A 27566-nucleotide genomic window follows, 5' to 3' on the forward strand; every position below is an offset into this window, starting at 1 on the left:
CGGCCGTTACAGAGTGAAAATCCAGAAGAAAAAAAAAATGGAGAGAGAAAGAAAAAGAAAATAAATGAAAAAAGAAGGGGGTATTCCTTATTCCTTTGCCCACGCTGCCAGATGTTCCAAATCAATCCATCTATCCCATCCCATACCATTCCATACCAACCCATCATGTCGTGAATTGCAGGAGATATATCAAAGAAAAACAAAACCAAAAAAAAAAAAAAGGTATCCAAATAGTCATAAATCATACCCAACTCTCATTTACTCCTCCTCCCCCTCAGCATCAACATCCCCCTCCGCATCCTCCTCCTCCCCCCTCCCACTAACCACAATCTCCTCCCTCACCCCCCTCCCTTTTTGTCCCTGTCCCCCCCTAACCTGCCCGTTCCCGCCACCCCCCTGCCTCTCCAACACCTTCTTCAACTCCCACCTCCCCCCCCGTCCCCCCCGTTCAATAATCCCCACCTCCCTACTCCTAGCCCACTCAACCAAGCTCCCATCCTCCTCCCCCCAAACCTGACCTGCCCCTCCCTCCCCAACGCCGCCCCCTCCAGATGCTTAGCCACATGCTCCATCCTCTGATCCCACGCCTCCGGGCCCCTAAACTCCCCCACCTTACACCCCTTGACAGGACACCTCATAACCTCAGGCAGCTTACACCTCTCCCTTTTCCCCCTCTCCTGCAGCTCCCTCAACCTCCCCTCCCACCCGGCCATCTCCTCCTTCTCCCCCGGCGTCAACACCCCCCCTTTATTCGCCCTCCCAGCACAAAGTTTCTTCGCCCCAGCAGGCATGTGCATCCTCTTCAGGTGCTGGGTGTACAAATCCTTGCGATTGAAAATCGTCCCATTCGGCAGACGACAACCGCCATTGTTCGTCTTGGCGCACACACCCTCTGTGCAGAGCCAGTAGTCCAGCAGCAGGTGCTGCGTGATGACGTGACGCTTCCATTCGTTCTTGGCCGCAAAGGTCGCTTCGCAGCCGGCAAAGTGGAACACGCAAGTGAAGGGGCGGGTGTGCTGCTTCTTGACGTGGGCGTCAAAGTCGGTGCGGTCGGGAAAGTCGGTTCGGTTGCAGTCGGGGCATTTGAAGGATACCGAGGAGGGAGCCAAGGGGTTGATCCGGCGTGGGGAGGGTTTGGAGAGCCGCTGCTGCTTGGGCGGTTGTTGTTGTTGTTGTTGAGGCTGGGGGTGCCAGACTTGGGTTGGGATGCGTTGTTGTTGGATGATGGGAGCGGGATGGTTGTTGTTGTTGAGTTTGGTTTTCTTGGCAGGGCGGTGCTCGTCTTCAGAGCCAGAGTCGGAGTGGCGTTTGGGGGTTGGGGGGAGGGAAGACTCCTCGGAAGAGGAGTCGCTGTCGTGGTCGAGCTCCCGCTTAAGGGGAGAAGAGTAAGAAGTAGAAGCCTGGATCTCCTCCTTGATCATGGGCATGTCCTCGGCCGGACTGGCAAGACGAGTAAAGTCGGAGCCGACGGTGTTTTGGTTGGTGCTCATGTCGCACTGGGTGGATGTGTAGCTCGGCTCAAAGAACATGCCCTGGCTGTAGTCCATGTCGTTGTCGTTGTAGAGCGAGTTCATGCCGCCGTCAGTCCAGGCCCCGTAGCTCGGCATCATGCCCGAGCCCGTGAACCTGATAATGGCGTCGTGAGTGCTCGAGAAGTCGTCAAACTGCCCTGGCGTGGGTGAGAAGACAGATGGGACCTCAGGGGGCGTCGTGGGATGCTCGTAGTAAGATTCAGTCTCAGCACCGGGGCTCGGGGCGCTGCCCGAGGCGGAGGACGGCTCGTGGGAAGACATGGGACTGGCGAATCGTTGTTGCGTCGGTGGTGGAACAACGGAAACGCCCATGCTCGTAAAGTATGTTTTGGAGTGGGTGTCGTTCAGGAACCGCTGAGTGGTGGCGGAGAGGATAGGGTCGATGTAAAGGTTATCCTCAGCCTGTGTCGCAGCCAAGTCTTGGATAGGAACGTCGATGTTCGCATATCCAAAGCTCGAAGTGCTGCTGAAGATGGTTGAGAAGTGGCCAGCCATCTTGAATGGTGATGGGGGAAAGAGAGGTGGTCGATGTTGGGGCAGAAAGCGTCAAAGACACAAACGTACGGCAAGCCAGAGCTGTATAGCCTCAAGCTTGAAGAGCCAACATGGGAGGGTGCAAGTAGTTATGTGCGGTGCTGTCTGAAGGATCCAGCAAAGGAAAATGGAAAAGAGGTCGAGGTATGGGTGGCACGTGAAGACGCAGTGAACAAAAGATGCAACAGCGGATCCTGGACTTGAGACCCACGCACCGTAATATAAAAAGGCGAGGGAGACTTATGCTGCATGGCTCGATGTGGCGATGATCAAGAACAGACCACGAAGAGCGGGAGCAGCTTGGATCAAATATGAAGAAGACAAAAGGTACGAACCACATGGAGACAAGGGCAGTGACCGCGTTTCCATCTTGGTGTGCCAAGTTCGGGAGAGCGCGCCAGAGCTGGCGGTTCTTTCTGCTGCTCCCCACTTGTGCCCAAGCCCACCACTCTCTAAGCTCATCGCCAGAGGGGAAGGACGCTCCCCCCTTCGTGGCTCGCTGCTCGGGGAGAATGCGGCTCTGCTGTGGGCCCAGGATGTACTCCTACAGCCTAAGCACAGCATCTGGTACAAGAGGGTTCTGCCAAGTAGCCAAGGTGGTAGCGAAAAGGCCCTGGCTCACAGGAGGGGGGGCTGAGGCCAGGTTCCCAGGCCACCCCTGCCCGATTTCGACCCCTGGCGGCAGGGGGGCGGACGGGGTTGGCAACAATCTCTTGAGAAGCGCTAGAAGGGTGTTGTGAGCCGTCGTCTTTGAGCGCTGCGCCTCAGGCTGGCTTGCTTTCTGATCAAGAGGTGAGTTGTATACGGGACAAGTCTGAAATGTACAGCGCACAGGGTACATGATACCTACAGAGGAAGCGCGCGAGATGTCGAAACAGACGCGGGAGCTGTTTCCAGTGAGAGTTCGTTTACTTTGCATGCCCGGTTCTCCCGCCGAGCACTCTCGGGGCTTCACAGTAGAGGCCAGTCGCTCAGGTATCTGATATGTCACAAGCGGGGGCCGAGTCAATGGCGCGAACATGAACAGCAAGGTACATACCCCAGACTGCAGACTGCCCTGGAGCGCGGACGGGTTGTGGGCGAGAGCGATGGTTCGCGGACAGCTGTTGTAGCTCTTGATGATATCGACACCCTCCCACAGACACCTCCCCTGGTCGAGCAAAATCCCCCCACCAAATCCCAACCCGACAAGAGGAGACGGCAGATGGCGGGATGTCCAAATTTGAGGCTCTTTTGTGCTTTTACTTGCTTGTATTCGTCGTCCTGCTTCCCCGGACGGCGGCGTGATTCGTGGCTCCCGATGAAAGTGGCATTTGCCCATTTCCGATCAGAGTGGGCGCCACAAGGTCGATTTACTTCCTGCATGAGCATGTGTCAGTCACGTCAGTCAGGAAAGAAGAAAAAGCTGAAAAAATCACTTCATCATGATGTTTGGTTTGCTGTGCTTGTTGGTGATTTGGGAGGTGGTCGGTGCACTTAGGATCACCGCTAAAACAGACGCTAAGAAGCTGTCCGTTTCTCCCCAGACTGAGGTGCCCCACTGGATCCAGTGAGTGGCCCAGGGACCCAAACGCTCGAATCCTTATTAACCCTTGGCCATGGCGGCTGTTTTCGTTTCCATCTTTCTTGGCGGGGCTTCCGTCTCTTCTTGATGCTTGAGATGAATTCCATCGTTGACAGTCGACTGTCATGTCGTGTCGTGTCGTGTCGTGTCGTCTCGGGCACATCTGACATCTCGCTAGTTTCTGTCACGTTCACCAAAACAGCCCAAGCATGCAGGGCATCCAAGGGCGACAACACTGCGATCGATTTCCTCACCAGGATATGACAGACAGCAGACGGGAGAGAAAAAGAAGGGTTGCAACCGCGGACGTGGCAGACGTCCGGAAAAGGTGGGGTTCTACGCCCAGCTTCTGAGCATCTTCCCCTCTGGTCTCAACCATGGCCGCTCTGATTGGGCCCTTTGCGTCGCCGGTCAGAATGGAATCTCTCTTTCCCGTCTTCAAACCCAGCGCCCTGGGCTCGCCTCTGTCTTGGGCCCTGGCCCTTCCCGTCCCTCTCTGATATGCTGTCGTTCGTCAACAAATCACACCTCCACCGCCATTTCAACCTCAGAGTAGGGTGATATTGTAATTTCTGATGCAAAAGACCTCACATCTGGACAGTCACATGTTTCTGCGCCGGCCAGTGATTAGCAGAAATCTCTGTCGGGCCCAGTCTTCCCCTGCCCGCCCGCCGTCCTCCCGCAGCTTTCGCCTCCTCGCTCTTGTCTTCAACTCGTCCCGGCGGCAGCAGCGTGGCTGTCAGACTTGTCGCGGGCCCGGGGGATCGACGGCCAATCAGCATGACACCCCAGAGAGCAAGCAAGTCAAGCAACAAGCAAAGCCTATTCTCGTCTTGGGGGCCAGAAATCTTGGGAAGAACCCAGCCCCACGGTCAGAGACCGCCCTAGTCGACGTTTCTCTTTGCCGGCGACGGGCCTCAATGACGACTACCTATCGGTCTCTGTAAACGGCAAATGGCCATCGGTCGAGCTTTTAGCCTCTTGACCGGCGATAGAACACGGAGCGGTCAGAGACGCATGAGCTTAATTGGCCTGACACCCGTCACAATGTCACAATAGCAAATCGACACTGGTAAGACTGCCGCTGCGACACTGGAGGGGGAAGCCTGGCAAGGCGACGGTGGTGGTGACGGTGCTTGTGGTCGCCTTGTTCTTTGCATGCACCCCGCCGTGTAACTCCAACTGATCAGCCAAACACTTCCGAGGGAACAACTTCACCAACTGGCGACACCCCGTTTCCAAGAGATCATCAGCAATGACAGAAACCAAAAAGACAAAACGGTCAAGAAGCAACGTCTCACATGGTTTGTTGACCTTGGCCGCCACGACGGGCCTCCTTTCACAAATGACAATCGAAGCTGGACAGACACCTCTACCACACACCTAGATCCGGCCCATTGGTCTCGTGATGAAAAGCGCCCGTCTAGGCGCGACCGACATCCTTCCATCTAGGCAAGCCCCTCCGCGAATCTGACCAACCCATCCGTCCTGGTGGCGTCCCTTTGATCGGATATGGGGGGGCCCTGCGTCAATGCCGTATGAAACAAACAACTAAAAAGAGCAGACCAAGGGTGCAGCAGGGGTTGGCTCTTGCATAGACTTCCACTTTCCAGAACGAATGACGAGTCTCCATAACGTCATGGCCGCGTCCATGTCGACCTCGAGATCTCTTCAGATGTTGAGAGATCAGACGGAGCGCCCTTGGCTCCAGCCCAGTCGAGACGTATATGTAAGCCCGATGTAAACATACCAATTACACTCTCATGAGCTACACCATCCTGTCATGGGTCTTATGGTTGTTCTACCCCTGAGGGTTTACCCCTGCATCTGGAGATTTCAGACTTCAAGAGTCTCTTGGGAGAGTGGCCGGGCCAGCCACCCTACATCATGGTGAATTCCAAATTCATGGCGGTTCGCTCAAAATAGGTCATCTGGGCCGGCTGTGAACTCACTGCCATCTCTGTTTGGGTGTCGGTATCCCAACTGGGTGTCTTCATCGGGCAAAGGGCTTCCTTACACCCCAACCGACGAGGCAAAGATATCAGAGCCCTATATGATACTTCTAATCTGGTGACCAGGATCTTGTTATTTACCCGTCTTTCGGTTTAGATGCAAGCCAAGTGCCTTTGCCAAATCGATGGGGAAAGTGGTGAAGATTCCGAGAGCAGGCACAGAAAGACACAATCCATTCTGAATAGCAATCACCCGTTACTCTTCTACCAGCTGTAAATGGACACGAATGGGTCAACAGAGCCCACAACATCCTACCTCTGTCTATAATTCGCAGCCTTGACGCCAAGTTCACGATGGAGGAGGTCATCTTAGGAGGCCCAACGTCCCCGTCCCCGTCCCCGTGCGTACACCATCAAGCCTCGTGTCAAAGTGGTAACGAGGCCTGACCACCACCATTCCACAGAGGCCATCTTCGTACGCTCATCTTGACGCCTACAAGAACAAAACTATCTACTCAATGGAATTGGCTTGCGATGTTCCAACTTTGCCACCGCCATAGGCATAGGCTCTTAAGCGCGAGGACGGGGGATGCCGAATTAGACGCCTACTCAACCACCCCCAAGGTCTTTTCTCCCTGCCTCTTCATTGAGGTGAAGTTTAAACGCCGTGGATGACGCAGTATGCAGCGTGCAGACGATTTGCCACCACCAGCTGAGGTCAAGAGCCGCGAAAATGTTGTTCTAGTCGGGGGATGCATCGTGTAATGCTCAAGGCTGGTCTACACCGAACACCAGAAAGAGATGTAAACAACATCCGACCTCCCCATCTTCCTACTAACTTCGCCTCGCAAAGCTATTGGCCTGCTTTGGCGCCGACAAAGACCTAAGATGCATGAGAATCGCCACCACAAAGTTCATTGACGAGAATATCCTCAGACAAAACACATCCACACCGCATGGAAGGCCTGAGTTGTGAGGTGAGACTGAAGTAACCATCTACAATGAGGGATGTATCATCCTGGACACCAGAACGCACGTGTGGATGATCAATGTGGGTGGGAGGTGGTCCTAAACGAGGGTGCGAAGGGCAGTAACGCCATGATGGATGGATGGATGCTCTGGATTGCTAGGTACGTATAGACCTGGCCATAGGGACGACAGTTCTCCGGCCGAGAATCTCGGATCTTGCCTGCAATCTACACACACGCGCACACACATACACACACACACACACACATACACAACCTCCTGAGAGAACATGCAGGATCAGACCTGTCGGGACCACAGGCGGCGATGAGGATCATCAGTCAAGTTATGGCCAGGTCTTCAAAGCTGGCACTCATTATTTGAATACATGTTGACCCATCATGGCTACCTAACCGTCCGTCATCAATTCAACACCATCCCACATCCATCCCGATCCCGGCATCAGATACCACTCCCTCCAAAGGCACCGAAACGAAGCAGCCTATCACATCGTCCGACTATGTGCCCATTGACTATCTTCCACATGCGGGCTGTCCCTTCGCGCTATCAAGCCACCGGTTCACAAAAAGACCCTCGAAATACCAAGAAAAGGGCACTAGGGAACGCCACAAAAACGTCGCTGTCCAAAGATACCGACCCAGCACGGCAAGATCTTGCCGACCTGAACAATGACCAGGTTTGACCGCACGGTCACACCCACTCGAAGGATCCTTTGCTGTAATCATTGAACCATGAATCAATCAACCACACCAAGGCCTACATGGCATCGAAGACGAGCAACCATCAGAATAAGCATCAAGACATGATATCTTGAATGGGACCAGAAACTCATGCGGCTATACGCCACCACATTCGCAAACAGAAGAAGATCGGCAGGATAATACCAAACGATCAAGAAGATCCATCCATCTGGGTTATCTGGTGTGGCTGGGCCAGCTGAAAGGTGCATGTCGAAAGCTGCAAGTTCAACACATGCCTAGGTGCGTAGGATCATGCAAAGCACTTGCTCACTCACCCGCGAATCATGATCGCAGTCTCTACAATCACACAGAACAAAAGGAATTGAATTGCTTGGAAACACCCTCGAGCACCCCCCATCGTTGGTACCGGACCGGATCTACCGAGCATTATCGAACACAGCTCAGGCTCCGTTTCTCTCGGCGCTCATCACGACATCCCCCAGGGCACGTAACATCGCCTGCAGCTTGCCCAAACCTGACCCTTTTTACACTCGGGGGCAATAGCTCAGGGCAAAGCCCAGCTAAGTCTCTTTTTCCTCTGGGCAAAGAGAGACTATTTCTCCCCTGACACTCCTGCCCGGAGCCATCACGTGTGGCATTGCCGCTTCATTATTTACTAGTACCCCCCAGTTCAGGCTAGTTTCTTTCTCGGCATCCGGTCAACACGCAACTTTGATTTACGCTCAAAGAATTATTTCGCTCTGGGCATCTTATCCTTCTTCTTGTTACCAAAGGGATATTCTCCCCAGCCAACCTGTACACAGTACACTACTAAGCCCACACCGCATGCCCCCTCCCCTCTTACTCTTTTTGTCAGCCACTAAAGCAAGCCACACTTCTTGGAGAAGGCTTGGAAGTAAGTATCTCACTCAAGTCTGAACCGACATCAGCCGGGTCAAGACATTGCCAAACATGAGGCCAACCCCACGGACACATCCCAACCTTCACCACCATGATACCCAGCAGGGATCACTCCCGGATCTCTGCTTTCTCCGCGCTTAATCCTTCTCTGCCACTCGAAAAAGGAAACTCAAAAAGGTCATCCTAAGAGATTTTGGTCAAAATTCATCCCGGTTGGTCAGGGGAATTTTTTTTTAAACGCGCGTGGCTTTTGTTGGGCTGAGAGACATACACACATACATCCTTTTATCACTTCGCCCGTCTGTGTGTTTTGGTGGTACAGACGCCTAATTACCGCTGCCACCCTCACCCTCACAACCATCATTTTTTCATGATGATGATGGTCAGAGGTTGTAGTCAGGTAGCTGAGCCAAGCTGGTGGTGGTTGCAATCTCAGCTTTCTTACTCATGGGCCGTGTAGCCTTGAGCTCTCCCCGCTTCCTATGTTTCTCCTGACACCATTTCCAGCCCTGAATTCTGTCAGTCCCATCTAGGTGGGTTCCGGTCCATCAAACTTGACAGATACCATTCAGATTTGCCCTCCTCGTTCAAACTCCTGCATTTCGCCTCTCACACAATACCAAAAACATTTCACACTTGTCATTCCCTTTTTATCACCATGATTTCAAGACGTTTCTTCCTACTTATTACATAGATGACGACAACATGAACTGCAAAAGTGGGATGCAATCAAATTCAAGTCAAGAGAAAATGCTAGTACTCCTGAATATCCACCCATCCATCTCTATAAATCCATCGTTAATCCTCCCAAAAATACCAAATCCCAATAATGCCAGAATCCCCCGCTTGCTCAACCGAAGAAGGACAAAAATATGAGATGCCGTGCATGATACAAAGAGGTAGTTCACACTTTTGCGTAGATGATGATGTCAAAATTTTTTTTGAAAAAAAAGAAAAAAAAAAAGAAAAAAAAAAGAAAGAAACTGGCCATCCGAAAAAGTGATGAGATGCGTGCTATCCGAGATACCCTCCCCCCCAAACAAAAGAAGAGTAAAAGAAATCTTTCCTCCCAATCGCAATGCTTTCTTAATCAAAACTCATCTCCTCATTAGTCGCCTCATTCTCAAACGTCCGACAATTCCTACACTGCGTATGGCTGCAAGTGTCCATACACTGGTTCGTCGTCTCAAAGTTCCAAAATGCACCGCAGTTGCACTATACACCACCAAGTCAGCAACCGGTTATCCACATGTCGCCAAGGCAAAGACAAGCACTTACACAAGTCCACAACATCTCCCCCCTCCCCCTTCCCCCCCTCGACCTCTTCCCACTTCTCCCACCCCCAACAACAACATCCCCCCCGTCCTCCTCCCTCCCCCTCTTTTTCGTCCCACCACCACCACCACCAACCCTAACCTCCTGCTCCCCAACCATCTCCAAACTCCTCCAACTCCCAATATCAACCTTCTCAAACCCCCCCTTCCCCATAAAATGACAATCAATATGATCAAACCTCTCGCTGTGCGCCGGCCCCCCGACCCCGATTGGCTCGACAGTTTTGACGCAAAACCCGCACCAGAACCTGCTCTCAAAGTTCCTCCCATGTCGGTAATCATTCAGCTTCCGTTCAATCTCCCCCTCGTCGCGAAACTGGTGATCCCGTTCCAGATGCCCCTTTAGGCTCTCCCTGCGATGACAAACCTTGCCGCATTCATAACCCCTCTCACCAGCAGCAGCGGCAGAAAAAACCTGCTCGGTGCACCGCCAAATCTCCAGCTGAAAGTGCTGGCTGTTTTCGTGTCGCTTCCAGTCATTCTTGCTCCCAAAACGCTTGTCACAATTTGAAAATGTGCAGGCGTAGGGTTTCGCGTGGCGTTTTTGGTGTTTTCTTTACCCCGAAAAGAATTAGTCGCTTGATACTGAGTTTGGGGACGGGGAGGGGACATACTTAAGCTCGCAAGGCCTCGAAAAAACCTTGTTGCAATCATCAATTTCGCACTTGACCTCCTTCGTAACCTCGGCAACAACAGACGACGGCGCAGACGGCGTTGTCGTCGTCGTGTTGTTAAGAACCACCACCTCCTCCGACTTTTGATACCCAAACTCCTTGACAATCCTATCCAGCATCCCCCGTGACCTGAGCATCTCCAACGTCGCCTTGAGGTTCTCCACATCCCCCAAATCTATCGAGACAACACGCCCCGGTGATTGCCCGATGGCAGTAGTAGTAGTAGTAGTAGTGGTGGTGGTAGTAATAGTAGGCTCGGGAGATGGCGTCGCAGCAGCAAGAAGCTGGAGCCGGCTGGCGTCTTCTTCAAGATTAGAGTCCTGTTGTTCAGTGACTTCATTGTCCTCCTCCCCAGCTTCAGATTCCTCATCACCCACCATGGCGGCCGACTGTCTTCTGGAATAATCCAGAGTCATCTGATCTGGCGAGATGGAAGTTAAAGTCACAGGTTCATTTTTGGGCTGCTGCTGCTGCTGCTGCTGCTCCGCAAATTCATCATCATCATCGTCTTCTTCTTCTTCCTGCATGATATTGTCCGGGCTGGTGTCATCGTCTATCTGTATCACCTCGGCGGGGTGGGCGTGCATCTCACCCGCTTCATCCATCGAAGGCAAAAGTCCGCTGCCGGCACCGGTTAGAATATCCGGAGAGACATGTCCCGGTTGCTCCAAGGTTTGCTCCTGAACCGGGGGCTCAACCTGCTGCTGGAATCCATGTGGAATGTTCAGTCCTTGGAGATCCATCTCAATGGGGATACGTGGGTCATCCAGTCCGGTTTGGCTCTGGTGGCTGTGGAATCCAGAGGCGTTCATGAGAGCAGAGTAATCTGGCTGGCTCATTGACGAGCGGTACATCAGGTGCTGTGGTTGGATCACCGCAGGTTCATCAGGCACATGATGGGAGAGACTCGTCACGGGCTGGCCATGTCCTAGTCCGCTCCATGACGCATGTTGACCAGCATAGGTAGAGTGTGTTCCCGCTTCCGAAGGCGCGTGCTCGGAGGCAACGGAAGCACCGCTGATATCCGGGCGGCCACTGGCGATAACAATGTTAGCTTCCCAATTAGAACTGTTGATGAGTACAAGGTAACGCACCGATACAAAAAGTTGGACAAGTCCATGTTCTCCTTGTGATGTACTCGCTTCAGATGCTGCCTGAAGTTGTCTGGCCTCGGCCACGTCTTGTTCTTGTCCTTGCACGAGTCGATAACACATTGATAGACAGGTGCATCACTCTTGTAGATCCTGTGGACGCCCGCCCTGTGGCGGTCCAGGTCGTTGTTAGTACTGAATCCCTCGGTTGCCTTGGGACAATCTGGCATATCGCATTTGAACGGCTTCTCGTGCCGTGCTTTGTGCTTCCTGGCAAACAATATTGCATCAGCAAAGTCTGATCAACCCCGAGTGAACAAATTCCGGCAACGTACCTGAGCTCCGAGTTTGTCTTGAAGGTGAGCTGTGGGCAATCGAGACATCTGAGGTTGTTAGCAGTCGAAGTGGTGGAGCCCGCCCGTTGACTTCGAGCATCGCGGCGGCGTGGCCTGTCCTCGGTCGTGACTTGGCTTAGACCATAGCGACTAAACTGCTGTGTGATGTTTTGCGTCTCTGGGTTGTCGACGTCCCCATTATACACTGATGACGGGTTGCCCACGCTCCGAATGGTTTGGCTCCCGTAACCCGAATCGGACACAAGCTTTCCTCCGGTTGGGCTCACGAGCGTTTCTGCTTCAGACGGGGGTGCATTGTTTCGATACTCGGTATAAATAGGTGCGGTGAAATCAGAGTCTCTCCATGAGACTGGTGCTATGGCTAATTGAGAGTTTTTGACAATACGGTAATTCTTCAAGAAATCGCTGGCGTTCAACGTGCTTGCCATCATGTTTTGCGGCGGGACATGTCTGTTGCCATAGGTACTCAAGCCGCCCAGATTGTCCTGCATCATGGCATATGCTGAGTAGTTGTTGATACCAACCCCCGATGGCCTGGTCATGCCCGCCATTTGGGACGAGTCAGAGGTGGGAGCATGCTCGGCCAGGTGGGCGAAAGAGTACCGCGGAAGCTGCGACATGATGCCGGCCCCCCGTGATGACTGCCTGGACGACTTGTATTATTCGACGAGGCAATCGTGAGAACGTATGTCGTCAAGTTAAGGTGGTTGTCTAAGAAGGTGTCAACAGGGAGGAGGCCTGTACAGTTGGCTTCTTGATGGAGTCCATCTTGGAACGGACAAGGAGAGGAACGGGTAAACGTCTTGGCGTTCTAGACCTCGAATCTCAATTCGAGGATGCTCGACAAGGCCAACAACTATGGATGGAAGATATGAAAAAGGTCTACTAACGGACGAAAGAAATACACCCGATTCTGTCAGTGTTTGTCAAAAGACCGCAGTCGTCGGGCGCAGTTCACGGTGCAAGAGCTGGAGTTGCCCGACTTAGCCAGACATTGCCACTAGTTGTGAATGGGCGGGCGCGGGCTGGTGATGGTAGGAGGGCGACGAACGGAGATCAAGGTTGTTGGAGTGGGATGATCAAACAATGGAATTCCAGGCAAGCGTTTTCGTCAATGATGTCGTCTCAAAATGACTTGTGCAGTGAAATGGGAGAGAGGGAGCCGATGTCGAGTGAAAATTGGGAATTGGGAATTGGGAAAGGGGATGGATGACAGGCAGCAGTGCCAGGCTTGGCAGAGCACAGGAGCACTGAGAGCACACATCGGCCGCCTCACTTTTCCACTTTCTAACCTGGAAGTTTCTGTTTGAGGGAAGTCGGTGACTTGCGACTGACCGGTTGGCTGAGAGGCCAATCAGGCTCGGTGAAGAACGCCTACAAGTTGGCAAAGCTGAGCACAACTCATGGTCGCCTGGTCACGTGGGTCACCACTGACATCTCTTGATTGGATGACACTTGGCTGTGCTACACGGCCAAGTCACACCTTGTGCTTCCACATCTACAACAGAATCAGCAGTGTACACTCTCGTGGAAGCAGGATCGGAGGATCATAGGAGCGTGAAATTTCTCACGCACTTGTCTTTTCCTTTTTGTTTTCAGTCTCGGAAAGCTATGATGGCTTTTTCTAGTGCAGGGTTTGTGGCACTCGTCATGGAGCTCCCAGGTGTGGTGAGAAAAACCTTAATCATGGCCGCCCAGTCAGAATTCAGAAAGTCATGATCAACCTTAACACGATCATTTTCCGACTCGTTCAACTCATCAGGTAGTATTCTTTTACTAAACACCACAGCAACCTCACGAGGGATCACGACGAGAGCCTCTTCCTTGCCTTGGAATTCTGGAGCCAGGTAGCCGTCCAGCAGTCCACTGCCGATGATGAGCCAGATGGCCGAACAGTTCAGCGATGGCAATCACCATTCTCATACACGGCCTCTGAGGCCGTCCGCCAAACCCAGGAACAAAGAAAAGATGACAGCCGCTTGACCTTGTCTGATGCAGGGTGGAAGATGATCGCCGCGGAGAAATAGGCCGAGGGGTACGACAAGGAGGCATATGAGCATGCTCTCTGGCCGACCCAATTCACACATGCAACTGTCAGCACCACGAACTCACGCCAAAGCAAGAAGAGTAACGCCCGACTACAGACGTATCTGCTCAAGCTTGAACATCCATTGGCTACTGCCGGGCAGGTCAAGACAGCGGCTGGCCTGGACACAACCCCACCCATCTTCAGTGGCGCTGGCGATGACGGTGATTCGGCCAACTTCTGCAAGATCGTAGGGGCAGAACGTGAGAACCACATCATGTCATACTTGAACCAGACTGGGCATTCGACTTTCAAGCCCACTTTCATCACCCGTTCCGTTGCCTTCCAGCGCAGGACCAATACCCAGTCCTCTACTTTGTCTACGGAACGCGGGCAGACCCCCCGTGTTCTCAAAGAAAACATGAACCTCGACGACGAACTTGTATACAAGCCTGCTAGAGTGCGAGGTGGTTTGCTCAAGGTCTGGGGAAACAAGTACAAGGCCCTCGTTGATGCGCCTTCAAGGATGGATCACAACAAGGCGATCATCGATGGTTACGCCTTTACTGTCGAGAATAGCATGCAGGAGGATGCTCTGTGTGGGTATGAAACGGACAAGTATGAGGTGGTACGGTGCGCCATCGAACTGCCAGAGGAATGCCAGGTGGTGAAGGGCTTGACTTTCCGATTTGTTGGGGAGACAAAGTGACACCACTCCATCAACTCACAGCAGGGCTGTGGGCTCCTTGACACCTTTGCTCCCTCGCGTATTGTTACCTGCCAGGTTAGCATCTCCGGGGAAGAGCCCCGAAATGCAGATCCGTATCGGACCGTCAAGCGCGGCTTCTCTTCGACCACAAGTTCATCGGAATCCTGTCGGGTGGCTGCTTCTGATGGGCCTTGGCGGTCTGTTCTGGATTGGACAAGGCATTCGGCTGTGTAACCTGTATAGGCCGCGAGCCTCAATTTTTACACCAAATTCTCGCCGGTCTCCTTTTCCGCATCATGGCTGCCCGAATCGGCTTAGAAGGCGGGCGTCCCAAAGCACGGCGAGGAATGTTTGCTTACTCGGCTCAAGCCACCATCTGAGAAATAAAAGACAGGTCATATATCATACCCTCTCCAAACCCCAAATTCTCTTGTTCACCATTTTCAAGCAGCGTCAGATCCATCTTTTACCCCACAAGCGTCAGCAGACCAAGCAATGTTTGCCTGAGAAGCTTCAACACTACTGTCCCCAGCTTGACTTCCACTGCGATGCGGGCCGATGTCCTATGGCCACGCTATACCGGGCCTTCGCAGGCATCAGTGCCAGGGAGACCTTGATATCGCCTCCAACCAGTCCGAACTCGCTCCGCATCTCCTACCGTCACCCTTTCGGTAGGGTTGTGCTCTCGGGAGGCTCTCAAGTCACCACGTCTCGATACTGGTCGATATCCTCATACTTATAGATATCTTTGCGCACAAGGGAGGTCGGGGAATCTCATCACCACATCCCTTCTTCTCTCCGGGCCGGTTGATGTACCAAAGACCGGCGAGGTCCGTCTCAGCTGGTCTGATGTCGGCCACCAGGCGTCAGTTGGGTAATTTGCGCCGGGCGACCCCCACTCCTGTTTGTTTGCTTCGTTGCAGATGGTGTAAGGTGTGCGAGGAGGACCCAGTCTTTGCAGCAGCACAACTGCAGAGCAGAGGCTCGACTTTAACAATCACTCACAGATGGCCTAGATCCGCTCGACGCACTATGTGATTCGATCCTACCCGAATGTGCTGTCACTTCATGGCACCCACACAGCTCCTTGTCGTCTCACAGGTGGATGGCTGGCGTCGTCATATCCAACAAAGATACAGGCTCCTAGGTGCAGTGTGATGATGTGCACCCTCCGACTATCGATCGAGAAGTCTCGGCTTAAACGTGACTGGCAGCTATGTGGTGCTTGGAAGGGGTATATAGATGCCTCAATCGCCGTTTTTTATCTTCTCGGAGCAATTTCAGATCACCCTCTTCCAGTCATTACTGTGGGCTAAAAGTCTCGTCTCGAGGTTGTTGAAGAATCTTGTCTAGTCATTTGAATGACTGCTTTCTAGAATCTCAGGATACCAAGCACCAACACAGTCAACCCGCTTCGCCCCTTTTTACCTCGCCCCTTGCCGTCGGTATGTGCGACTACGAGGAATTCATTTGGTCCTGTGAGCACTCAGACTTCCGGCTCAAGTCATACTGTCATAAAGCCCGAAACAACCCGGGCCACGCCTGCAACTTTGTAAAGCGGCTACGCCATTGCTGGGACCAAGGCCGTCCATGTGACGCTTGTCTTGCAAAGCAGGCAGCTGAGGCCCACGCCCAGATGATGAGCGGTTGGTACGGGTCCAATCAAGGTACGTCAGAGGTCAGCTGTCAGATACTTCCATCCAGTGCTAACACCAAGAAGGCGGTCGAGCCTAGACTTTTCCAGCCAGCCATTGGTCCTTCGCTGCAGATCATCCATCGGCCACGGTTGCCAGTTTCTGATTCATCTCGATGGGGGAGCCAAAAGATTGTCTCTTGGTGTTGTCGGAGTTCAGAATAGAGTTTTCATGGTTTGTTCATCCAGGGGGGCGTTTCACTGTTACACATTTTGTGGGAAAAGAACACACTTCTTTTTGGAAGAGGAGAAGAGCAATCCAATCACTCTTTGCCATGATGATGAACAGTAACAGTCCACTACATATAGTCTCACACTCTGGTACCTACATTGCCCACCTATCTTATCACCGAGTCTCCCGAACTTGTACTACATACCTATATCTTTTGTCCTCTCGCCTTGCTAGGCGGGGGACTTTGGGGATAAAGGTTGTTCCAGTAATCTACTACTACCAGGAGGAAACTCGCTGACACTGAGTAAAAAAACTAGCCCATTCTTTTTTTCTTTCGTCGCCTCCACCGAATTACGTCCCACCCTCGGGAAAGAAACCTTCGTGTCATCTCCCGTGCCCTTCCCTCCTTCCTTCTATCATGCGGTAACACGCGGACGCGGACGGGAATGGACGAACCACGTCTGTCTGTCCCAAACCATTTTGTACGTCCGAACCCGCCATGGGCAATCATGAACTACTTTTTTTATTCCCACGACGGATACCAAGGTAGGTAGGTAGGTATTTTCCCCTTGATATCTACCACCCCCGTTTTCCCTAAGCCGCATAGACCATCTGGCACATGATGAGCCACACACTGCCGGCTTCCTTCCTTGCCTTCCCGTACATGGGCGCCTGTGTTACATACTCGGCTGATGGAATATTCCAGCCCCTTTTCCAATGGGGACTGGGGAAAATTTTGCTAGCCTGCTTGCCGGCCGGGAGCATGATTGATGATGGCTGGGAACAACCCCCCCCCCCCGGCCCCCGGTTGGGGAGCTTACATGAACAGTTAGTTTGTCTATATCGGATGCGGGTATCCTTTGCTGTTGGAAGAACTACCTACCGAATTGTTCGGTAACTGAAGAGAGGGTGTCTAAGAAGGTGAAGGTGACACACGTTACGTGGTTGACAGTCGGGGCCGGGGAATTACATGCGGGTAGGTAGTTGAGATATGTAGGGGTTGGTTGAAGGTGGGACATGGGCAGAGAGGGAGGCATTCCATGGAAACGGTGAAAAAATTCATGTGGTACAAATGTCACACATCAAACCCAGCAGAGGGGGTCAGCGGCCGAGAAGTGGGGGATGTGGAATATATGAATGGGTTAATGGTTAATCCTCAACAATACGTCCCTGCTGTCAGTTGGATTCTTCCAAACTGACGTTAGGTAGCTGCCTACATTTTAACAAATTGAAAACAACTCCGAGGAGGCCGGGTGTAACGTTTTCCATACCTCACACCACACCACTAGACTTTCACAAGAGTTACGACTGTTCTTTGTGTTCAGTTGGCGCGGTACTTACCTCGTGGACAAGCACGACGGTCAAGGGCGCGGCCCTAAAAACCTCTAGCAACTTCCTTCAGAGACCGCGGAAAGCTTTACGCATTTTCTCATTCGAGCCATGCGTTACGAGGAGGTACAGACAGGCCTTTCTGTTTGATTTATACTTCAGTTCTGGTATAATAAGACTCCAAGGATTAGAAATACGTGCATCAGAGGCTGAACCAAGACCCATCTTTACCGGGGACATACATCCTCCGTACTTTCCAAGCTTTCGTCCCTTCGTTGTATCATCCTCCATCCCAGCTTACCATCCCAACTTTCCCCCATCATCAGATCAACTCAAGGAAACATTCCACACATCAGCATCCAATCAAAGTAATCACATCAAATCATTTATTCCCCCCTCTATAACCCCCCTTCCCCACCCCTCCCCTGCCTTCTCCTCCCCATCCCAACCTCTACTCAAAGTTCGTAGCCCCCTCCACCCTTCCCACAACATTATACCTCTTACTAAAAAACGTAACCCAATCATTCAACGTCCCCTTCTCCTTCTCCGTCAGCCCAGACCAGTCGGCATCCACATCCTCGACCTTTGTCGAGGTCTTGCCCAGGGCCTTGGAGGCGTCCTTTCCGGCAAAGACGTGGTAGGCGCCGCCGGGGAGATAGGCCTTGTTGCCCGTCACGTCGTAGACGAGGCCCTTGATGGCGACGTAGCATTTTCCGTCTGCTTGTTCACCTGTTTTTTGAGTTAGAACATGTGTGAGGGTGAAAGGGTGGTAGATATACCGTTTGCTTTGGCCAGCTCCGAGAGAGAGATTGGGTCGTCCTTTGGGGGGTTGAGCTGGACGGGGGTTTTGGGTTCGAATTTGCCGGACATTTTGACAGATTTTGTGATGTGGGATTTATGTGCTGAGTGAACGATGTTAGTGGTGAGATGTGATTGTGTTGGTGATAGGGGGGCTGCTCAGGGGAAGCTGATGGCGAGCTCAAGTGGGGGGCGGGGTAAAATAGCTACCGCCGGCAGAAAAGGGGAACATACAGCTTTCGGTCAGACAGAAAGGTTTGTTGATTCTGAATAGCTTTGTTAGATCTGGCGGAGCCTGAAAGCAGGTAAGAAATACTTACGTACTGGAGAACCCTGAGTCAAGAATCTTGTGATTGTTCAGTTGAGACAACAGATGAACCTCGGGATGGTGGCGGCTCGACAGGGATCAGGCTGGGACCTGGGCAATGACGTGCAGCGGCCGCCAAGAAAAGGATGGTTTGGTGCCTCAGGCACTATTATCTTATCTGCGAAGCTTAGGTTAGCTTCCGGAGAGAGCTGCCAAGAGCTATGACTTAAGCTCCCAAAAGTTTCCTTCAACTCCAGGTTCAAGGGGCATCACCAGAAGTGGGAATTGCCCAACTTCCACCATGCCGGTTCCAAGAATAGCCGGTCTACGGGCTGTAGGAGCGCAGAGACTACTTTCCACACCACGAAGAAGCCCGCAAACAGCGCTTAATGGAGCTCGTCAATCCCTCGGAATCGACCAGCAAGGCCGTCTAAAGTCGACAACCCCACCACCGGGCGGTGGACAAGGGGCAGGTCAACAACAGGGGCAGGGGAAAGAGGGCGAGCAAGGAGAGGCTCAGAAGGAACAGTTCAAGAAGGGGTTATGGTCAACATTCTGGACGCTATGGAAGAGGGACATGAAGCGAGGATGGGAAATCACGAAAAAGACATCGCTCAAACAGACATGGAAGGAAGAGCCAATCGGTCTGGTCATCGGCGCCGTTGGTGCGACACTCTCCATGTGTTTCCTCGCCTTTACCTTTTACCAATACTTTGCCTACTACAATTCTCCCACGTTCACCGTTTTCCCCGAGGACGTCGCCTTCGCGTTGAGGAAAGCTCTCTACTTTGGTGACTTCAAAAAGGACACCAAGCGCGCGCTGCATTACTACAAGCAGGCTATCGAGCTCTGCCAGGAGCACAAACTGGACCACTTCTCCGACGAGGTGATGGGCATCAAGCTCAAGCTCGCCGACTGGCTCGAGAAGATCGACAACCACCGCAACGCTATTCACATTCTCGAGAACCTGCTCTCTGACTGCCAGCGCTGGATCGTTGCGTTTGAGAAGGCGGAAAAGGAGGAGATTTTGCCGGGGCAAAAGAACTACAAGCCTCAGCATGCTATCAAGGCTATGGAAGGTGAGACACCGGGTGAGGTCAAGATGGTTGTTATCCCACCGCCACCGGTTGAGGAAGAGGGAGGAGCCAAGTCAGAAGGAGAGGCGGCTGCTCAACAACAGCAACAACCACCACCACCAACCAACTCAGACGGCACACCTATTCAGCCAAAAGAAACTTTCCGCGGCAAGCGCACACGTCTATTGATGAAGTCGATTGGCATTGCTGTTAAGCTCGCCTCTCTCTACTCTGATGACCATGTTCTAGAGCGGGAAACCGCCCACGAGAAGCTCGTCTGGGCCGTGGAAACCAACCTCAGAGAACTGGCTCGCCGGCAAAAGGAGCCCCTCAAAGAAGGAGAGGGCAAATGGATGACACCCGAGGAAATCGGCGGCACGCTCGAATCTCTGGCGCACGACTACCAAGCCCAGGCCCAGCATCACTTGGCCGTGCCTCTTCTCTTCCAAGCACTAAGAATGTGCGATCAACCATGCCATACAGCCATGCTTAGTATGTTTTTTTATTTCATCTCCCTTTTTTGACCAAATTTTCACTTACATGCGTCTAGTGTCCAACATATCCACCTCGTTCGCTGAACACCCCCTCCTCCCACCCGGTGACTCCCCCGTTGATGCTCTGATGGAGCAAGACGCCTCCAAGATTTTTGCTACAGCCAAGCAGCAGCGCTCTGCGTACTTAGAGGCGGCGGAGAGATGGGCGCAGAACGCGATTGCGCAGGCGAAGAGGACGACGGGGGAGGAGAGGACTGAGGAGTGCGATCAGGCTTGTGCTGCGGCGGTGATCAATTATGGGTCTATTCTTGCGCTGCAGGGGAAGACGGAGGAGGCGAGGAAGAAGTTTGAGCAGGCGAGGGAGATGATTGGGAAGATGGAGGGGGGGGATAAGGGGGTGTATGAGAGGGAGGTGGAGGAGGGGTTGAGGAAGTTGAGTGGAGAGGGGGAGGACAAGAAGAAGGCGAAGAAGAAGATTATGCCTGGGGGGGTTGTGCCTAGGTAGGGTGGGTTGATTTAGGGGGGGGGGGAAGGGGCGGTGATTGTGACTGGGGCGGTAGGGGTGGTTGCCTTGAGGGAGCTACAGAGGTGTGCAAAGAGCAGAGGACCATTCTAAGTTCCAAGGTGGAGCTGGGGATTTTGCTGTCGGTTCCCTGGTTTTAGGACCAATGGAAGTGGTAAATGGACGCCCGACAGTTGTCGGTGATGGGCTGCCGCAGTGGTGGCTAACCACTTTATAACTGCCTTGCTTGGTTTATGTCAGCGGCCCAGGCGGGTTTTTTCAAGGGGGCACAGCAGTTGTGCTTGCCGCACACGCACGGAGAGGGAGGGGAGGGAGGGAACATGTCTCCAACACGTGAAGAACCTCTTGGCTAATAACGACATTCAACCCTGACCATACTGCAGATATCCCTGCTGCTGCTAATGCTGTGATCATTCGGTCCTTTGGTCAGGAGCTACAAGATCTCATTGGACAGGCTGGGTTGGAGCCCCCTGACTGAAGTAAGCAAGCATATCGGGCATCTAGAGGGCCCTCGGTCTTTATGGCATCTTTCATGAGGCCTCGAATCATCTATGGAATACCGGGCATTCCTCAAGTCTGGTACTGTTGGTCTCCCTCTCGAAGCTCGACCTAATCGAGAAGGAGGAAAAGATACGAAGTGGTCACCTTAGGTACATGGGATATACCTTGAGGAACAGATCTCCCTGCAGATTCTGCACATATGGGATCGGCCCGGGTGTGTGGAACGATGGGTGCTGGTTGATGGAAGTGGCACTCTGAAAGTGGATGATGCTACATGCCTTGGGCAGTTTGGTTCGAGTTTTGGGCGGAACCGCAGGGCTGAATAGAGGGTTGAGGCTCAACGGGAGGGAGGGAGCGGCAGTCAATGTCCTTGTCCTCGATTTCGGTGAGGATCTGCTCAGTGCCTGGACTTTTGTGTGATACAGCTGTTTTGTATTATTATGTGTGTGTGGGGGGGTGGAAGGAAAGAGAAAATGATGATACCCCTTTCTGTATATATGGAAATTGTAACGAACAATACACAGCTCTCCATGCTTTTTTATCGGCCACTTGTGGTAGAGCTGGAGAGGTTGATACTGTGAGGCCGGGGGTGTCGTGAAAACTGGGCGAGTCTGGAGATGGGGATTTATTTGGGGATGGCTGGACAAGGGGCTGCTTGTAGGAGAGTTTATACTAGATTAGTTGCTTGTTATTACATAGCTCTCGGCATTCTATCCGTTGATAGCTCTGGTGTAAGGAAAATGGCATTGACACCTTTGGTTGTAAGCAAGCAAGCTGATTAGATAGCTTGGTTGTGAGTACCTATGTTGTAGTATGATCGCATCCGATATAGAGATATGCTAGATGAAGCCTGACCATCAGTTGTTTGTTTTTTATTCTCTCTGGCATTTCCATCGCAGCTTTGTAACGGCTTTTTCGGACACGATCTTGTCCCGTTCTCCCCCCAGCTTGAGATCCACGTTTTGCTTTCTAGTATTCCATCGACATCATCTGCTTACCTACCCACCTAGCTTACAATATCTTGACCTAAGCTTTACGAATCCTTTTCCGCAGCTTGGAGTTGGATACTTTTCTTGTGTTCCAGAATAGGAAATATCTAGTTATTTATACGCGAGGTAGCCACGAGTTTCTTGGCTGGGCGGTTAGCCGTCAGCATGTCATTCATTCATTCATTCATACCTAACCAGAGGTAGCCAAAACCTGCTTGGCTCTCGGTGACCCATCATCACATCATCCATTTTGATAATGAGACCTACCTAGGCTTTTCGGTCGAGGCCGCTGCAGCTGTATTCTTTATTCCAAACTTTGGACAGCATGAATACTACTCTGGACATCGGAGAGTGCATGAATAGATGGAAACCCTTGGCATCGGCCCATGTAAGCCCTCCTCGCAAGAATTGCCTTGAGGGTACCTGGTAGTCAAAGCATACCTAGGCCTGCTATAGTGTAGTAGTCCACTCCCATCACGACAGTCTATAACCCTACTTCGACGGCTCAGCCCGCCGCCACCGCACCAAACTCCCCCCAACCAACCAATATGAACCTCTTGAACAAGAACACGCAAAAGAAAATGACGACACATCAGACCACTTCTGCGTCGTCCATCCCGTGTCTCGATATGCAACACGATCTAATCTTCCCTCTCCCGCAGACGACGACGGAATTGCGGGATAGCGGCGAGACATCACCGAACCCGGGCAGCCAGCCAGCCAGCCCCAAGTAACAAGGCTGGCAAAGGTAACCGTGAAAGGAGGGTGCGGCTGGGACAGGGGTTGTAAAGGTTGCAATCTTTGCAAGAAAGAAAATTGTTAAGGTCACCGCTCCCGTCGCTATTTGCTGGGAAACCTCTCAAAACACGTGGAGAATGAGAAGGCGAACGGGCCTGGCTTGCATTAGGGTCGGTCGTGATGGAGGGGAGGTGGGTGGGTCTTGGGAGTTGACCAATTGGGGCTGCAGCGCACAACCAAGACTGAAATGGAAATTCTGCGTGTTCAATCATGGTCATTGGAATTCGACATGTTTATTGCAATTGCGTGGCGAGAGCATCGCTGTCGGGGGGGATCGGACCCTCAGGGTTACTGCCAATATGGATCATCAGGATGTTTTGTACGCAAAGCTACGATGCTGATTTGGTCTCGTGTGCAATGTAGGTGGCTTGTTGCCGATACTATTCCGTCTGGGGGTTGTGGAAATCTTTCCGCGTGTGTGTCTCCATTAGGATCCAGCCTCTTTCAATAGTGCTAACGACACAGCTCGTGTTTCTGCATACGCAAGGTATATTTCCGAATTGCAGGCACACGACGAGAAAAAGAGGTGGTGTCTTTCATTCTAGAAGCCTTGAAGAGAGTGGGCGTCTGCAGGAAATACGGGTGCCTGGCCGGATGCACTACATGGTTGTTTCGGAGGACAGTTTTGGCTGGCGATATGTCAAACAGACGCTTGAGGCTGGCCAGATGAGGACTTGTGCCGGTTTTGAGCAGGGCAAGGGTCCGTCCTTGCTACGTGCTCCGGAGGGGGTTCCGAGGACCTCTGTATACACCTGCAAGGGCGTTGAGTTGGACGTCCGAAGTCGACCTTTGCATGCTCTAAAGCACATACCGCGCTCAGACAAGACCTACACTGGGAAGGTAACCTGAATTCGATGTGAAGTCCAACCGAGCCAGCTCGAAGGTCGCAACTGTGGCTGCTGATAGGTTCCCGGGCATACTGTCGGTCGATCAACTGTGTAACCTAACGAAACCGTTGTCGGGTCTTTTGTTGTGGCCACGGGGATAAGACTCTGAGCGTGTCATTGGAGAGCTTCTGGGGTTCTGGATGCCAGGTTCTTCATCTGACGTGGGATGAAGTGTTGGGCACCCACGAGCGCATATTGAGGAACCTTGAATGTTCTAGAGAGAGAGGAAGGAGAAGGCATCGGATGTGGACCCCAACCGCGCTCCGATGGTGTTGATCATGTAACTGGTGTGTGGATGTGATCAAGGCAGAGAGCAATGGAAGTTGATAAGCGTCCATAAGCCAGCTGTCAGCCTCGGTCAGCGTGTGGGGTAAGGTGTCGGGGTGCCTGCCAAACATGGGGCGTCAGGCGACCATTTGATTGGTTCATTCGTCTCAAAAGGCGGAGTCTTGGCTTGGGGTTAAGCTTAAATATGGATTGGTCCGAGCGTCTGTCGTCTTCCTTTAGGACACTGGGACCCACTTTTCCGAACCTCCTCGATTCCATCTTTGCTACTCCTGGCGTAAGTGGCAGACATGCAAAGTGTGCTCTAAGCGATGCGCCTAATACTTCCTCGATGTGAACTGCGAGCGGGCCGTCTGCCCGTACTTGGGGTGACACCCATCAATCTCACCACTGGTCTTGGCAGCCCCCAACGCTCAAGAGAGAAAGTCGAGATTTGGGCCCCCAGGTCATTGTCGGTGCCCTTTTGGCGAGTCCAAGTATTTCTATGTGAGTACCTGTATGTCTGCGGGCTTCGTTGACGTTTTTCTTTTTCTCCCGGCCCAGATATATCCAGGGATCAGTCAAACCACAGAAGCTCCACGAGTCGAGATCTCTGCATATCAGATCTGGTTAAGGTTATCCCGTCAGAGCCTTGTTTGCTGCAGTACGGCCATGCATTACTCGACGGGCCGCTGGCTAACAAATCTTGGCGCTCTTTATCGTGGGCTTTGTGGGTGTCGTCCAAGTCAGCTCCGGACCCAGAGGTATGGTTCTGTCGGAGCACCAACGCCACAAAGGCTACTGCGTCAACCGTATGCTATACGATGTATTGTATCTTGAAGCTGCTTCTTGTACAGCCGTTTCTTGCTCGGACTGATTAGCTGAACATAGCACCAGCTCGTAGCTTGGACACAAACTGGGCGAGAGTAAAGCAAGCTAGTCTTTGCCTCACGATAAGAAAAGGAGAGCAGAGAAGGAGGGGACCAGACGCAACGTGGTCAACCGCACCCTTGCATGAACCTGCATCGGTGCCAGTAATAGTAATATCTAGTGAGCAAGGTCATGTATCTAAATCTCTGCAACCCCGCTCCCGTAGAGGCCGATAGCCGAACATGATTGTTTCCCTCGATGCCTGGCCTGATTCCAGGTTGACATTTTAGAAATACTATGTTTGGAATCACTGTCAAGAAGTGCCCCGCAAGAACCCCGGGGTAGTGACCAAGGGGGGGATCAGGATTGACGGAAAAAAGACCCTGGGAAATCGGTACATCTCATCTTCAACAGCACAACATCTACCCCACAGACGCAGACCATCTATCGTCCAAGGTATGTTCGACAGAGACATGATCCCAGGCAACAACGTTTTCAGTGCTGCCAGTGGACGGCTAAGCTACACCTTGATTGATTAGCTCCCAGCCACATCCAGCCCATATTGTTCAGGAGGGTGTTTCGGCAGCTGCCGGTCTTTTTGGCCATGACGGCCCCCACTGACCAGAAATCCCCACAATCCCTTCCCGGTCTCATTACCGTCGAGCTCAGGGGACGCGTACCTCATGCTGGGCGCAATATCGAGCGGGCCTTTTCTGTGCTCAAGTTCATGAACATAGATCAGGTCCTGCGCAGCAGAAGCACGAGGCCGGCGTGAAAGCGCACCAATGGCAGCAAGCATGGCGCAATGTCTCTTGTCTCTTGTCTCTCGTGATAAGATAATCAGCCTGGGTATCTTGGGAAGGTGGGGATGACTGAGGTGTAGCATGCAGTTTGGTTAAGCTTTTCGACCACGATGAATTGAGGAAGGCGTGAAACGGACAGAGGCATCCGCGCTCCACTGGCCGCTGCCCCATACTCGTCTCTTCCAGGTTGTTTTTACACCTCAACATGGAACCTGTTGCCTTCAAGAAGTAATTCCAATGATCGCCGGTTTCTGGCTACCTACCTTACGTATTACACCGACAATCCTTTAGGTGAATCCCGTCGGCAGCGGCGCCTAATCAGGTTGGTGTCTCCCCTGCCCGACGCTAGACCCGACGTCCCGGGCAGCGATTTCTACGACTGGGCGGCTCGTATAACCGCGTCCGCCATCACCATAATCCCACCAAATCATTAGTTCTAGCACCGTTTCATCCCCCACAGCAGAAATCCAAACAGGAAACCGTTTCGTCTTCTTTCTGCCTCCAGGCCTCACATTACCGCTTCACGAGAAAGTAGACGACATGTTTGTCATCCTTTATTCCGCTGCGAAAAATTGCAATGTTGCTGACAGAGATGGACAGAAGGTTGCAAATCTGCAAAGAGACGCCTTCCTCCACCAATCATGAGCGCCGGACGGGGCGAGTTGCTAGAGCAATACCTGGCGGCTGAAACCCTCTTGTTCAACAGCGTCCCATTACTCGGTGCAGGCAGCCTTGGGGGGTGGAGATGGTGTTTTGCTCCAAGCCTTACAGGGCTCCCGGCAGCGCCGTCCAGTGGCGCGGGTCTAACCAGCTTTCGGCACGTACACGTCGTGTCTGTCGATATTGCTCTGTGTTGGAAATGATTTCGTATTGTTTACTCATCATTTGCTTTGTTAAATCCGTAACGAAACCTGAAATTTTGACGTCACTCTCGACAACACCGAATTCCCGGCCGCTGTCATTCTCGATGCTCGCAGGCATGACAAGAATAGCAGATTATGAAAGCATGGAACACCTCGGGGCTTCGCGCTATCTGCTGACTTTTGTGAGCGCTGCAGGTGAGAGATATCGTGAGTTTCTACTGGCCCATCAGCATAGCTCGCTCCGAATGGGGAAAGTAGGGGTGAATTGGATTTCACAATACCGAACGGCGGCCCCGAGAATACACCGTTAGTCGGTTCAGTCCCAGGAGGAACCGGTTCCCTGGATTGCGTGTGTCTAAGCCCGACATCACCTCAACACTTGACCTATGGAGAATTGTTCCGAACGGGACTCGGATAAGGAGTCTACAGTTCTTTCCGGCCGTCACTTTATGAGCAAAGTCCCTGCAAACCAGGCGCATTACAATGCGGAAGCATGTGCAGAAGGGCGGTCTCCAGATTGCGTCCTGGGGTCCCATCTCATGCAGCTCGCGGTACAAAGTACTTTGCTGGCTTGACTGACCCCTGGAACCCACCCCCCTCGCTCCCCCTCCATCATATGCTCCCCACCTGGGACCCCTGTTGACAGCCCAAGATACATTGTACACACGAAGGAGTTGCCTCGACTACATCGACATGTACCCTCAACCCGACGCCGCTGCCATGCGGGTTGGCCTCGCCTCACACCGTGGAGACCTCCTGTCAACAGCCGTTCTGGGTCCGGTATCAGGCTCTTGATGGATATAATAACACGCTCCCCGGTCTTCATCAGCCTTGGCCTC

General features: G+C 52.6%; 7 protein-coding genes across 7 annotated transcripts; 3 read left to right on the forward strand and 4 right to left on the reverse strand.

Annotated features, from left to right (window-relative positions):
- Positions 1–258: 258 nt before the first annotated feature.
- QC762_201500 (uncharacterized protein) lies at positions 259–2027 on the reverse strand (the record flags this gene model as incomplete). The annotated part of the gene is given in 2 exon segments (XM_062887040.1): positions 259–513; positions 519–2027. Coding segments are annotated over 2 exon segments (1764 nt in total).
- Positions 2028–2610: 583 nt separating this feature from the next.
- QC762_0032250 (uncharacterized protein) lies at positions 2611–3209 on the reverse strand (the record flags this gene model as incomplete). The annotated part of the gene is made up of 2 exons (XM_062883252.1): positions 2917–3209; positions 2611–2847 (listed from the first exon to the last, which is right to left on the reverse strand). The coding sequence occupies exons 1-2, from the start codon at positions 3085–3087 to the stop codon at positions 2611–2613; spliced, it is 408 nt and encodes a 135-aa protein (XP_062746821.1). The 5' UTR covers positions 3088–3209.
- A 5905-nt stretch (positions 3210–9114) lies between these two features.
- Positions 9115–13027, reverse strand: QC762_201510 (uncharacterized protein). Its single transcript, XM_062887041.1, has 6 exons — positions 12516–13027; positions 11605–12336; positions 11261–11539; positions 10119–11213; positions 9449–10058; positions 9115–9385 (listed from the first exon to the last, which is right to left on the reverse strand). Exons 2-6 carry the CDS (start codon positions 12243–12245, stop codon positions 9257–9259), a joined length of 2754 nt encoding a protein of 917 aa, XP_062746822.1. The 5' UTR covers positions 12246–12336; positions 12516–13027; the 3' UTR covers positions 9115–9256.
- A 110-nt stretch (positions 13028–13137) lies between these two features.
- Positions 13138–16832, forward strand: QC762_201520 (uncharacterized protein; the record flags this gene model as incomplete). Its single annotated transcript, XM_062887042.1, has 2 exons — positions 13138–16027; positions 16825–16832. Exons 1-2 carry the CDS (start codon positions 15808–15810, stop codon positions 16830–16832), a joined length of 228 nt encoding a protein of 75 aa, XP_062746823.1. The 5' UTR covers positions 13138–15807.
- An 855-nt stretch (positions 16833–17687) lies between these two features.
- QC762_201530 (uncharacterized protein) lies at positions 17688–18945 on the reverse strand. Its single transcript, XM_062887043.1, is given in 6 exon segments — positions 17688–17963; positions 17973–18283; positions 18334–18456; positions 18587–18618; positions 18673–18845; positions 18856–18945. Coding segments are annotated over 2 exon segments (369 nt in total). The 5' UTR covers positions 18425–18456; positions 18587–18618; positions 18673–18845; positions 18856–18945; the 3' UTR covers positions 17688–17963; positions 17973–18005.
- QC762_201540 (uncharacterized protein) lies at positions 18586–20734 on the forward strand (the record flags this gene model as incomplete). The annotated part of the gene is made up of 2 exons (XM_062887044.1): positions 18586–20227; positions 20286–20734. Exons 1-2 carry the CDS (start codon positions 18961–18963, stop codon positions 20732–20734), a joined length of 1716 nt encoding a protein of 571 aa, XP_062746825.1. The 5' UTR covers positions 18586–18960.
- Positions 20735–26078: 5344 nt separating this feature from the next.
- QC762_0032300 (uncharacterized protein) lies at positions 26079–27522 on the forward strand (the record flags this gene model as incomplete). The annotated part of the gene is made up of 3 exons (XM_062883253.1): positions 26079–26406; positions 26465–26922; positions 27380–27522. Exons 2-3 carry the CDS (start codon positions 26610–26612, stop codon positions 27520–27522), a joined length of 456 nt encoding a protein of 151 aa, XP_062746826.1. The 5' UTR covers positions 26079–26406; positions 26465–26609.
- Positions 27523–27566: the final 44 nt, after the last annotated feature.

This window comes from Podospora pseudocomata, assembly GCF_035222375.1.
Source record: "Podospora pseudocomata strain CBS 415.72m chromosome 2 map unlocalized CBS415.72m_2, whole genome shotgun sequence".
Lineage (NCBI taxonomy): Eukaryota > Fungi > Ascomycota > Sordariomycetes > Sordariales > Podosporaceae > Podospora > Podospora pseudocomata.

Coding starts and splice junctions, on each gene's coding strand:
- QC762_201510 (XM_062887041.1), bottom strand. CDS start 12,245: ATGTCGCAGCTTCCGCGGTACTCTTTCGCCCACCTGGCCGAGCATGCT. Junction 10,059..10,118: donor TCGAGGCCTTGCGAGCTTAA/GTATGTCCCCTC, acceptor TTCGGGGTAAAG/AAAACACCAAAAACGCCACG. Junction 9,386..9,448: donor GGGAGATGTTGTGGACTTGT/GTAAGTGCTTGT, acceptor GGTGGTGTATAG/TGCAACTGCGGTGCATTTTG.